Genomic DNA, 13,220 nt, shown 5'->3' with positions numbered 1-13,220 from the left:
CAGCTTGTCAAACTTCCAAAACACACTCGAATTTAGGAATTTCGTAGCAGAACTGCCACTGTCTTTTCTCGCTAGATTAGAAACACTTCATTATATTGATGTGTAGATATGTAGAACATCCAATATAAAAGACTTCTAAGGGCGCAGAAAGAAAACCATTTTCATCCGTGTTTTGACATTTGGGTTTCTTGCCAAATACACTATACACATACAGATATGGCAGATACTCATTGATATGATCTTTGGCCGGCACGCGCTGTAGCCATCTATCGGTAGGTCCGGTAGTTGAGCATCCCTCATTTCGCTAGCTTTAGACGCCTGTACCCAGCACCCGCATAGTGTCAGTACTCAGTTGGTCGTTGGGAATTCTATTGTACAGTGTGTCACGTTGCGCGACTAAAACGGTTGGGCGTGAAAGTACTTTTTAACGAAAGAAGTTTTCTTGCTGTGTTTACTGTCAAGATGAGCTGGCATCTCACGGAGGGAGCAGTTGCCGTAAGATTTTTAATTTATGTTGATATCAGGTAGTTTACGTAAACAAAGTGACGGTTAACTTAGGGTGCTGATGAGCTAATCTTCCGTGTCCTCCCTGAGACTTTTTGTAGCTGTTGTACTGTTTCACGCAATAACAGCATTGTCGTCAGTGTTCTTTGAAAATAAACTTCAGATTATTATTTTCGTGTCATGTTTCCCATTTCAATACAAATTTCATTTTGTCTTCCTGAAGCCACGTTCGCTGTAGTATACATTGTCTGATGGTCCTTATAGAGACGAAATAACGTTTGTTCCCCATTTATATATACACACATTCGTATACACCTAAGACAGGGCGTTTGAATCCTTACATTACAGATTAACAAGATGGCGTCGACGATGAATGTATTTGCACTCAACTAACCTCCCCTCCCCCACATCCCCTCTTTTGTCACAATGGCACGGACGCACACATCGGACCTCGGCACCGGTCCCTCAATTTAACACAATCAGAATTTTTGCTGGCTTCGCCAACCCACTCCCAAATTATCTTCTAACCCAACTTAGAAGTCGGGCTTCGCTACAGATTAGTCTGTCGCCATAACAAAGATTCATGGAATGGTGTGTGGAGGGGTTGTTGAGGGGACGGTGTCCAATAAGTAAAAAGTCCAGAAAAACACAACAGCGAAATAGTGTATTTATTTGGCCCTTGAATCTTTTTTGTACTAGACATGCACATGTTGATGCACTTGACACTATAAAAACTCTTGCTAATTAACATTTTTTAAGTTCATTTTTGAATATGTGGAGTTTGATATTAATTAGTTCATAACACGATGTGGCTTATTTCATGCTGTGATGTGATGGGAATGTACAAACATGATTTTAAATAGTTATTAATTTAGTTAAATTTCTTTCTGGCATATATATAAAACACACACGTGACTGACATTATTAGAGCACGCAGTTTGCATATTTTTAAATGACATTAACCCAAAACTGCTTTACATTAATGTTCAGATACTGTGTGAAGCAATTATGAAGCACGAAGGTTTTCAGAGTCTCATTAAACAAAGGTAGAGACTTCCTGTTCCTTGTTTCTGGTGGTAGACTTGTATAGTTGGATGCCTTGGTTAAATGTGAGTTTTTGTAGGTGGAGATGCACACAATTGGAACATGGTGCTTTGTTTTTTTTTTTTTATTGTGATCATGAACATCCATATTTTTGTTGCATTTATTGATATTACTTTTTACACTCTTACATGTTTTTAATATCTAGACTACAAAGAGGAAAAATGAGTGAACTTTTGAAGGGAGGTATGCAGCTGTCAGTTGGCTTTGCCCTGTTCATTATTCTCATAGCTCTCTCCTGGGTGAGAAGAATGTCTTTGAAAGTGGACTTTTCCCCAGAGTAGCTACCATACTGCATTACACTATGAAATTGGACATTTATTTACTTAGTATCTTTGTATCTCATTACAAAAATGATATAGGATTTGTCATACATTGACTTACATAGAAAATAGGACATGAAAAGGTTTACAATTATATGTCCATAAATAAAATATTATTACATATAACATGAAACCATTTGCATAACACTGATAATATGCTAAATTAGAATAGATGAATACCATTTAGTTTTCAATGAGCATTTTGGGTCATGTGATGAAGTAAGCTACTGTATATTGAATGCTGGTGGTTTAAGTATTCCTTGACACTATAAAAACTCTTGCTAATTAATGTTTCAAGTTTTTTGAATGTGGAATTTTGGTGTACTTATAATTTCCTTTGGTAGTGCACTAAATAAGATTTTTGGCTGATAAAGAACACTTTTGATACATAGCTTTTGTGACTTTCTCTGACTGCTTAGCAAAGAATGCTCCTGGTGTGCCTTCATGAAACATACTTTCATAAATATAGATACATGGTTGTCATGATTTGTAGTTCCTTGAAAACATTTTTACATGACTTTGTGTGTCATACCTGTGATTATCCTTATTGCCTTCCTTTGAAGCACAAATGGGTATTTGGCCAAACTGGTATTCCTTCAAAATATGATTCCAATCTTAGTGTGCTATGTATGAGTGCAAAGTATGAACAGAACACTGCTGCATCAACACTATAGGAATTTTTTAGCATTCTAAGAACATAACAATACTGACTTATAATGTTTCTGTGTGTTTCTCCCACATTATTCATCTATCCATAATCCTAAAAAGTTAGTAATGGGGTGGGGGTGTTTGCTTTATCTTAAACTGCCAAAGTTCTACAGTTCGGTCAGATTTTACTTCGGACGAACTTCAGACATAACAAACTTTTTGTCATTAACAATTTGTTTGTTAACCATATTTGCTTCTTCTGTGGCTACTGTGACACTCTCTAGTAAGCCAGTTTAATTTGTAGCTTTGACAAACAGACTGGTGTCTTTGGCAAATACTACATCTGCTGTTGATATAAGGCTTGGCAAGATTAAGCCCAGCAATGGCCCCAGTAAAGAGCTGTGCGGCATGCCATACCTGACGCTTTGGTATGCCAATGAGTAGACTTTACCCGCATGCTGTACCTCTACATTCTGATACTTATTAGAAAGATAGGATTTGAACCAATCATGTGCTACTCCACGAACCCCATAGCAATATAGTTTCCTGATCAGTAAATTATGCTCAACAACATTGAAAGCCTTAGACAGGTCCAAAAACAGGCCAGTTTAATTCATTTTTGTCTACAGAATTTATAAGTTTTAAAAAGTTATAGATTGCTGTCAGTTCACCTGTTTTTCCTAAAACCGTTTTGTCCATTAACTAGAATTTGATATTTATTCAGAAAGTGAGTCTTTCGTGCACTACCCTTCCAATTACTTTCGAAATTCCAGATAACAATGATATAGGCCAGTAATTGATATCAGACTGGTTACCCTTATTGTAAATAGGCTTGACAATCGATTTCTTTAGTTTTTCTGGGAAGATTGCTGTGCTAAATGACAAGTTAATCATGTCAGCAAGTGGGGAATCTATGTCTCTTGCACTGTTCTTTATTACTTTGTCTAGAATCCCATCACAACCATAGGTCATATTATTTTTTAACTGATTTAAGGCATTTTGTACCTCTAATGCAGTAACAGGGTATAGAAACGTGGTTTTAGCATTCATTGGTAGTTGCACTCTGGAGCTGTAATCACATATTCCTTGAATTAGTTTTGCTGTGATATTTGTGTAATGTGTGTTGAATATGTTGGCTATCTGTAGTGGGTTTGCAATTGTTTTCCCTTCACTTTTAAGAAAGCTGTTTTTACTTTTTTTTACATGTTCTCCTATTTATTGGGTCATTCCATGTCAGTTCAACCAATTTGAGAAAATGTTCCAGCTGATAGTCTCAGATTTGGATGAAGTTTAGCACAAAAATGCTACCATTTTTTTAAATCATGCTCAATTTTGTCCAAATCAGAGCATTTCTGGCATGATTTCTGTTCCTTTGGAGTAGGTAGTTCCTCCTCCACCATTAGTGTCGGCTATTGTGTGTGTTAATTCCATTTGAGCTTCTTGTTTTCTTCTATAGTTTTCACTATAGTTAAATTCCTTTATCTTGCCAGTTTGCGCGTGCCCCGCCCAGACGCGCCAAGAGAGGCATGCTATAGTATAGTTCGCAAACTTGCATTTAGGGGAGCGCGCAGTTTATGAAGTAAAGCCACCACGGCCACATGAACCCTTTCGCTGCTACAGACACATGCTCCCCGCATTCTGCGCTGTGCGCAATTTTGTCATCACTGCACTGCTCGCCTGTGCAGACACATGGTGTTTATAGACTGCTTTGATGCACTTTTATTTCACAAAAACTGTTTGGTCCAAAAATTTGATTTTTGCAAATCTTCTTGACTGATACCTTCTCCCCATAAATGACTTAAGTTTGTTTCGATGTACAACACAAGTATTGTGCAGCATTAGATGTAGTAAACCATTGCACGAAGTTTTGAAGAGTTTGCAGAGGTAAAATTCCATAGCGTATACTTTCCTTATGGTCGATTTTACATTCAAATGAACAAAATTCATGAAGTAAGACACTTAGATATTAGTTTTTAAATAAATAAAATATTAAGCACCAAACAAGGTTTGAACTCTGAACCTTTCGTTTAGCATCCAAACTCTTTAATCATTGCACTAACGCAGCTCCTCATTTAATAGTTCTCGTGGAGGACTTTAAACAATTACGCAAAATACCGACAAACACTGTTGGTATTACTATGAATTACTCACATTTCGTCGAAGTACAATAGGAAATAAACAATTACCGCTGTTCTTTATTGCGAAAAAGCGGTTAGTGAGAATGATACAAACACCTTTCCTTGCTATCGCCTGAATTAGGAGGCTTATTACTTGTTCGGTTTAATTAATTAATAGAATAGGAAGCAATTGGTATAAAGAATGCTTTTCCAAACTTTCTGTAAAAGAAAGTCTGCATCAACACATTGCTTTTGTTCAATTACTTTATTTATGACTGAATGTTTCTAAAACTGAAAACATTCGTCCATGATCTGCACTGCAGTCGAGCTCTGGCAATGTCGTTCTGTTCATTGGCTGATTGTGTATTGTAACGTCAGGTTTATTGTCAATAAAGAATTAGATCATTGGTGGGTGTGGCATTGTTGAAGTCAGTCTGTTCAGAAACATCTGTTAGAGTGGATGTACATACTTAGTGTACAATGTGATATGTGCCTTGTTCTGTGTGTAATTTATAATTAATTTTGAGAGATTAACTGGAATGCAATAACATGGATCAACAGTGCTCTGTTATAAAGATAGCAAGTGAAGTGTCACAAAGCAGTTTACGGTTCAGTTTCAAAAAACTTGAAAATAGTCTGTCTTTGATGAAGTTCAACAAACTTCGTTTAAATTTCAAGTAAGTCCTTGTGTAATGTGATTCCTGTAAATTCCCTGTGCGCAAATTGTTACTCAAAAATATTTTTGTGAAATCAGAACCAGAATTGTGTGACCTTGTTAATGACATTTATATTCTTAATAAGGAAGCTGTTAGCCTATTGGATTTTGCTTGTTCTAAGTTAAGATGTATCTCCTGGTTTAAAAATTATAGAATTAAGTAGCAGAAAAGAAAAGCAGCTATTGAAAATAAGGTACAACAAATTTCGGACAAAATTAGGAAAGACTTGGAATCGAGCTTTAATAACAGATACCAACATTATTTTTAAAGAAGAAGAAAACCTACCACCAACCTGACACTGAATATTTTACCTTAATAGAATTTATTCAGGTAGTGAAGGGAGATGAAAACTTAATAGTCATGGGCGACTGGAATTAGATAGTAGGAAAAAGGAGAGAAGGAACAGTAGTAGGTAAATATGGATTGGGGGTAAGAAATGAAAGAGGAAGCCACTTAGTAGAATTTTGCACAGAGCATAACTTAATCATATCTAACACTTGGTTCAAGAATCATGAAATAAGGTTGTATACAGGGAACAGGTTTGGAGACACTGGAAGGTGTTAGGTAGATTTCATAATGGCAAGACACCTATTTAGGAAACAGGTTTTAAATGGTAAAACATTTCCAGGGGCAGATGTGGACTCGGGCCACTATTTATCAGTTATGAACTGTAGATGAAAACTGAAGAAACTGCAAAAAGGTGAGAATTTAAGGAGATGGAACCTGGATAAACTGACTAAACCAGAGGTTGTAGAGAGTTTCAGGCAGAGCACTAGGGAACAATTGACAAGAACAGGGGAAAGAAATACAGTACAAGAAGAACAGGTAGCTTTGAGAGACGAAATAGTGAAGGAAGCAGAGGATCAAGTAGGTAGAAAGACGGGGGCTAGTAGAAATTCATGGGTAAATGAACAGATATCGAACTTAATTAGTGAAAGGAGAAAAATAAAAAAGGAGTATATGAAGCAGGAGAAAAGGAATACAATATCTCAAAAATGACATCAAAAGAAGGTGCAAAATGGCTAAGCAGGGTTGGCCAGAGGACAAATGTAAGCAGTTGAACGGAATGGACAGTGTCTTTAAATGAGGGTATAAGATGAACATCATCAAAAGCAAAACCAGGATGATGGAATGTAGTCGAAATAAGTTGGGTGATGCTGAGAGAATTAGATTAGGAAATGATACACTTAAAGTAGTAAAGGAGTTTTGCTTTTTGGGGAGCAAAATAACTGATGGTCGAAGTAGAGAGGATATAAAATGTAGGCTGGCAATGGCAAGGTTAGTGTTTCTGAAGAAGAGAAATTTAACATCGAGTATTGATTTAAGTGTCAGGAAGTCATTTTTGAAAGTATATGTATGGAGTGTAGCCATGTATGGAAGTGAAACGTGGACGATAAATAGTTTAGACAAGAGGATAGAAGTTTTCGAAATGTGGTGCTACAGAAGAATGCTGAAGATTAGATGGGTAGATCACATAACTAATGAGGAAGTATTGAATAGGATTGGGGAGAAGAGAAGTTTCTGGCAAAACTTGATCAGAAGAAGGGATCGGTTGGTAGGACATGTTCTGAGACATCAAGGGATCACCAGTTTAGTATTGGAGGGGGAGGGTAAAAATCGTAGAGGGAGACCAAGAGATGAATACACTAGCCAGATTCAGAAGGATGTAGGTTGCAGTAGGTATTGGGAGATGAAGCAGCTTGCACAGGATATAGTAGCATGGAGAGCTGCATCAAAACAGTCTCAGGACTGAAAACAACAGTGGACTAATTCACAAACGGGTTGAATGTCAAAGTAGAACATGAAATAAGCACAAAAGAGGCAATAAACATGACTGCTCAAAAGCTTACTGTTTGCAGAAAGTTAAGAAAGTTGATAAATGGTAGTCTGTGCACTGAATGTGATAATGTATAAAACTTCTGTGGTAAGGTTGAAACCTTTTTTAAAAAAGGCTAAATGTGGTAGGATTCTTGGAGGTGTAAAACAGAAATAATGGACCTAGAATGCTAGGTGTGAACCAGCTGAGCCTGATGAGTCAATTAAGCCTGATAAGTGATAGGGAAAAACTATATAAACACACAGTTCTAAGCTAATGTACAAGTAGACAACACCAGTCAGGCTGGAGAACTGTTTTAAAAAGTGGTTATAAAAAATTGTTTCCTTGAAAACCTAATGCAATGCTGCCACTAAATAATTCTTTGGGTATTTTATATATGGTTCTCAGGCGAGATGTCGGATGTCATAGTGCAAACTCCACAATATTTCATCAGCGCAACTGGCAGACATATTCAGGTTCGACGAACACACTGCTAAGGCAGGACCAGGGCCCCCTATTTATGCCAGTCTTAAGTAGGGAGTGCGCATGCATGGAGGTGCCAAATTGGATGGCCAATAGCGACGATATCAACTGATAGCTGGAAGAACAGTAACGCCACCTACAGGATGAAGAACCAAGTACTTGGGCGCACGCGCAGAGGCTGCTGCCAATGCTCTGCGGTGCCATCGGCCGCCCCAGCGACCTCTGTCAGAAGCCACAAGTAAAACTGTGCGTCCACGTAGACACCTTGATTATCCTCCCATTTTCAACAGAACATTTATGTTGCTGGCGAATTGCTCACTAGGGACAGCCATGGCCTAAGAAGACGCGGTGTTTGAGGTTCCTTGTTGCTGCGGCATGTCGTACATCGGACAAACTTGTCGCTCTGTGGAAGAGATGAACTGAACACCGACAGTACACTCGTCCGGAGCAACCAGAAGTCTGCAGTGGCCGAGCATTGTCTCACTACAGGCCATTCTATGAATTATCAACATACAAAAATTCTCGCATCGACGAGTTCGTACTGGGACAGTGTTGTTAAGGAAGCAGGGGAAATACGTAGCTCGATGAATCTTGTAAACAGACACACGGTCTTTCAGCTTAGTACAGCTTGGGATCCAGCACCGGCCATATTGAAGTCGCTTCGAGCATGACGCATGACGATTCGCAAGCAACATAAATATTCTGTTGACAACGGGAGGATAATCAAGGCGCCTACGTGGACAAGCAGGTTTGCTTGCAGCTTCCAACAGAGGTCGCTGGGGCACCCAATGGCAGCGCAGAACAGCGGCGGCAGCCTCCGCGTGTTCGCCGAAGTCTTAGATTCTTCATCCTATAGGTGGCATTACTGTCCTCCCAGGTATCAGTTGATATCGTCGCTATTGGCCATCGAATTTGGCGCCTCCATGCATGCGCACTTTGTCTAAAACTGGCATAAATAAGGGGCCCTGGTCCTGCCTTAGCCATGTGTTCGTCGCACCTAAAGAGGTCGGCCAGTTGCGCCGACGAAATATTGTGGAGTTTTCACTATGACATCAGACATCTCGCCCGAGAACCATATATGCAACATGTCCGTCGGGAAAGCCTCAAGTAACACAATTCTTTGGATCTTTGTCATTGCTTGAGTAATGAGAAAAAGCATCTCCAACTTGTTAAAAGCAGAATTAAACCAAATGCTTGTTTCCAGGATGTGACAATAAGAAACTCTTTTTAGTTGTACACTGTGGGTCTTGATTCTGTTAGTGTTTTTGGTTGGCACTAATGATGTGGCTATAAATGAAATGAGGAAACGTCACAACTCTTTTAGTGAAATGTTGTATTGTCTAAGAAACACTAATGTCCCACTTTTGTTTATTTATTCATCCATAGACCATTTGGTACAATGTATCACAGATGTCAGAAATATACATTACACTTAAAACATTTACAAAATAATATAGGATAAGATGAGATAGAGCACAGAATCAACCATGGCCTAATCAAAGGAAGCATTCCAGCATTCATCAGGAGAAACCAATGAAATGTCAGGATGGCTGGACAGGGAGTAAACCCCAGTCCTTCTGAATGTGAGTGCAGTACATTAAGACTGTTACAGCTACTTTGCTCAGTATATCATAGGAAGGATAACCACAAAATAAAATCTCTGCTTTGAGTGCAACAAGCACAATAAGTAAGTAAATGAAAGAAATTTGAAAATAAAACACTATTAAAACAGTGAAAACTTCAATTAATTACATGAATCTGCATAGACGAACAAAATGCACAATAAGTCAGTGACGTAGGTAAAACATGAAACTTTCATTTAAAACACTCCTCGAAAAATAAAATACAAGAATACATTACATAGCACTGATAAAATCATGTGCACATGAAAACCTGCTGACACTGTAACCATCTTAGTTAGGTTAACACCTGATCCGCAGAGGTATGTTGCTCTGTATCTGAAACAGAGGAAGACCAACAGAAGAAACATTCTCTTGCAAAGACAAACATGGCACCAGTGGTTTGTCAGTTAACAGAATCAAAACAGCGAATGAGGGCATCATAATCATATAAGCTGACATATTCATTACATTTTACAAACACTTCTGATCAAGAAATGATTTTAACCCTCCACTATCCAAATTATTATTGCGGGGAAAAAAGATTTATATAAACAGAATGTTAAAGAATAATGTATTTAACACATTTAAGGTGAATGTTTGTCATTAAAATTACCTATATTTTCAAAATGGGTCTGTGACTCTGAGGCCACAGTGGGCAGCTGAACTTTTTGTTCAGTCTTGTGTGAGTATCGTAGTATCTGTTAAGACAAGAATGCAGCTGCATGTGACAACAAAATTGGAAGTAAGGAAAGAATAATGGGATAACAATTACAGGCAAAGATACACACAATACAATTTTAAAAAATACGAAATTAAAAATTTATTTTAGTGTCATCATTTTAGTTTATTTTTAGCTTCTGATATTATTTAGTATGAAAATAAAGAAATTAGAATGTGATGTAAAGCAAAGATCCACTATAAATTTTGTACAAGAAACTTTTGGTGCACCATCACATATTAGCTTTTTGCAGCATCCTCTTTTTTTCTGAAAACTTGAGGCCAGTGGCCCATTGCATTGTTCCTCATTTCTTTTTTTCAGGCAGTGGTGTTGCTGGCCCAATTTTCTTGAACTTAATTGTATTTTCAATTGACGAACTACTATGTCTTCCCCTTTTTCCTCTGCCCATCCTTATTCTGTTTGCAAAGACAAGCAGCAACAGTAGCTTTGAAGTCCAATAGGCTGGGCTTATTTAGTTTTCCCACCTTACACCCTGTTCAATCTCTTCTGTATGAAACTTCCTGGAAGATTAAAACTGTGTGCCGAGCTGAAAGTAGAACTCGGGACCTTTGCCTTTCATGGGCAAGTTCTCTACCAATTGAGCTACCCAAGCACGACTTGTGCCTCATCCTCATGGCTTTGTTTTTGCCAGTACCTAGTCTCCTACCTTCCAAACTTCACAGAAGCTCTTGTGCGAGCCTTGAGAACTAGCGCTCTTGTGCGAGTCTTGCAGAACTAGCACTCCTAGAAGAAAGGATGTTGCAGAGACATGGTGTAGCCGTAGCCTGGGGATGTTTCCAGGAGGAGATTTTTCACTCTGCAGTGGAAGTGCGCTGATAAGATTCATCTGCATAGTAGTCAAGCATCGACTACGGTCACTTCAAGTAAGTGAGAAGTCTGAAATACCAATCTTCGTCCGGATATTGATGCGATACAATGGTATCAATGTGTCCAACAGATCAACACCACTCATGCAGTGATTATAATAGTGAACAATGCTAGGGGTTTCAACATTTTTTTTTTCTCTTTATATGGTCTCATCTCTCCACTATTGATGTTGGATGAGCATCAGCAAAAGTACTGAGCAAATGAACAGAATTGTTGTCATACCATTTTACCGCACACAAGATAATACCATCAATTCTTGATAAATGTTCCTCATAACTCCCTCAACTGCTCTTTTTCATCTGTCAGATATGAATGTACAACCTTTGAGCCAATTAGGTATCACAGTTCCTAAAGACTGAATACTCATTTTTTCTAGTTAAACTACTAACAAAACTCCTGTGAATTGAATTATCAAAATACAGTTTGTGAAACATGTATCTAGGTGTCACAGAAGCCAAGTGAAGAATGTTTCCACTTATACCAACAGCAGGGAAGGAAGGGTCATGCTTCATATTCCCTGTATATATCTCTAAATTATGTGCAATTCCATTTGAATCACACAAGACAAATGTGTTATAACTCCATGTTTAGGTTTACTTTTCACGTATTTCTTTCTTTTCACTCATGGTGATACTTTGAAAATTTCCTACCATTGACTCCAGGAAGGGCCTGATCTTATTCAATTTGTCAGCTGGATCTATATTTTTGTCGTCGTTGAAATGGAGTCCTAATTTTAGCAATTCCACGTATTGTGGCTCATTATATCAGCAACAGTCGGAATCAGAGTAGCAGTTTTCCAATACATAAGAGATGATGGAAATCCATAAATGGACAGATGCATACAACAACCAAAAAATTGTTCAATTTCATTTTTATCAGTGTTTATTGGTTTAGAAATGTCTTTCAGTAGTGCATATTTTGGGAAGCAACATTTTTCTACAGTTTTTTCATCTAACAACTGCCCTGAAACAGTTCACAGGTTGACAAGGCTGTTCTGGTGCTCAAGGGAAAGAACTCTTCCATGATTGAACAGGGTGAATAATAAAATGGGTAGTATGTCTCCAGTCATTATCGCTTTGAACTTCGTTATTAATGTTCTCGTTATCACTTTCATTATGCCCAAGTACACCATTATCAGTGCCCTCTGCACTATCATCATCACTCTCAGCTATAATTATATTACCTTGATGATTCTCTACTATCTCAATATCATCTCCACTATCTGAAGCTAAGAGATAATCTTCTGATTCATACGTAGTAATAGGCCTAACTTCATATTCTTCACTTTTCCGTTTTCCATAAAAATTTCTGGGATCCATGACTCTGTAACAAAGTGGGCAAACGATTGCATTGTTGCCTAACATTGCTTAAGAGAAATGGAACTAAATTTCATCATAAAAAGGCAACATTTGTACTTATATGAATTGCAGTGTTTTAATAATGAATGATGCTTACATTTATTAATAAAGTATTTTTTGTTTCTTGAAAAACGAAAATAGAATCACTGTAAATCATAACTAAACTAGCACCAGCACAGGAAGCCGACAAATGAATGCAGCCCACGATTCAATGCTATCTACCAAAGATAATATTATATTGGTGTCTTTGCAAAGACCCTAAATACACTCCTGGAAATGGAAAAAAGAACACATTGACACCGGCGTCAGACCCACCATACTTGCTCCGGACACTGCGAGAGGGCTGTATAAGCAATGATCACATGCACGGCACAGTGGACACACCAGGAACCGCGGTGTTGGCCGTCGAATGGCGCTAGCTGCGCAGAATTTGTGCACCGCCGTCAATGTCAGCCAGTTTGCCGTAGCATACGGAGCTCCATCGCAGTCAACACGTGGGGCGTGAGGTCTCCACAGTACATCGATGTTGTCGCCAGTGGTCGGCGGAAGGTGCACGTGCCCGTCGACCTGGGACCGGACCGCAGCGATGCACGGATGCACGCCAAGACCGTAGGATCCTACGCAGTGCCGTAGGGGACCGCACCGCCACTTCCCAGCGAATTAGGGACACTGTTGCTCCTGGGGTATCGGCGAGGACCATTCGCAACCGTCTCCATGAAGCTGGGCTACGGTCCCGCACACCGTTAGGCCGTCTTCCGCTCACGCCCCAACACCGTGCAGCCCGCCTCCGGTGGTGTCGCGACAGGCGTGAATGGAGGGACGAATGGAGACGTGTCGTCTTCAGCGATGAGTCGCTCCTGCCTTGGTGCCAACGATGGTCGTGTGCGTGTTTGGCGCCGTGCAGGTGAGCGCCACAATCAGGACTG

General features: G+C 39.0%; 1 protein-coding gene across 1 annotated transcript in view; it reads left to right on the top strand.

The window, feature by feature from the left end:
* Nucleotides 1–254: 254 nt before the first annotated feature.
* Nucleotides 255–13,220, top strand: part of LOC126291417 (replication protein A 70 kDa DNA-binding subunit-like) — a 45,841-nt gene continuing 32,875 nt past the window's right edge. Inside the window, exon 1 of the mRNA XM_049984913.1 lies at nt 255–495. Within this exon, the coding sequence (XP_049840870.1) occupies nt 463–495 (33 nt within the window). The 5' untranslated portion in view covers nt 255–462. The remainder of the gene's footprint in view (nt 496–13,220) is intronic.

The sequence above is a fragment of the Schistocerca gregaria genome, chromosome 9 (genome assembly GCF_023897955.1).
Source record: "Schistocerca gregaria isolate iqSchGreg1 chromosome 9, iqSchGreg1.2, whole genome shotgun sequence".
In the NCBI taxonomy this organism is placed as follows: Eukaryota; Metazoa; Arthropoda; class Insecta; order Orthoptera; family Acrididae; genus Schistocerca; species Schistocerca gregaria.
The sequence above is the reverse complement of the archived record's forward strand: the minus strand, read 5'-3'. Positions and strand labels throughout refer to the sequence as shown.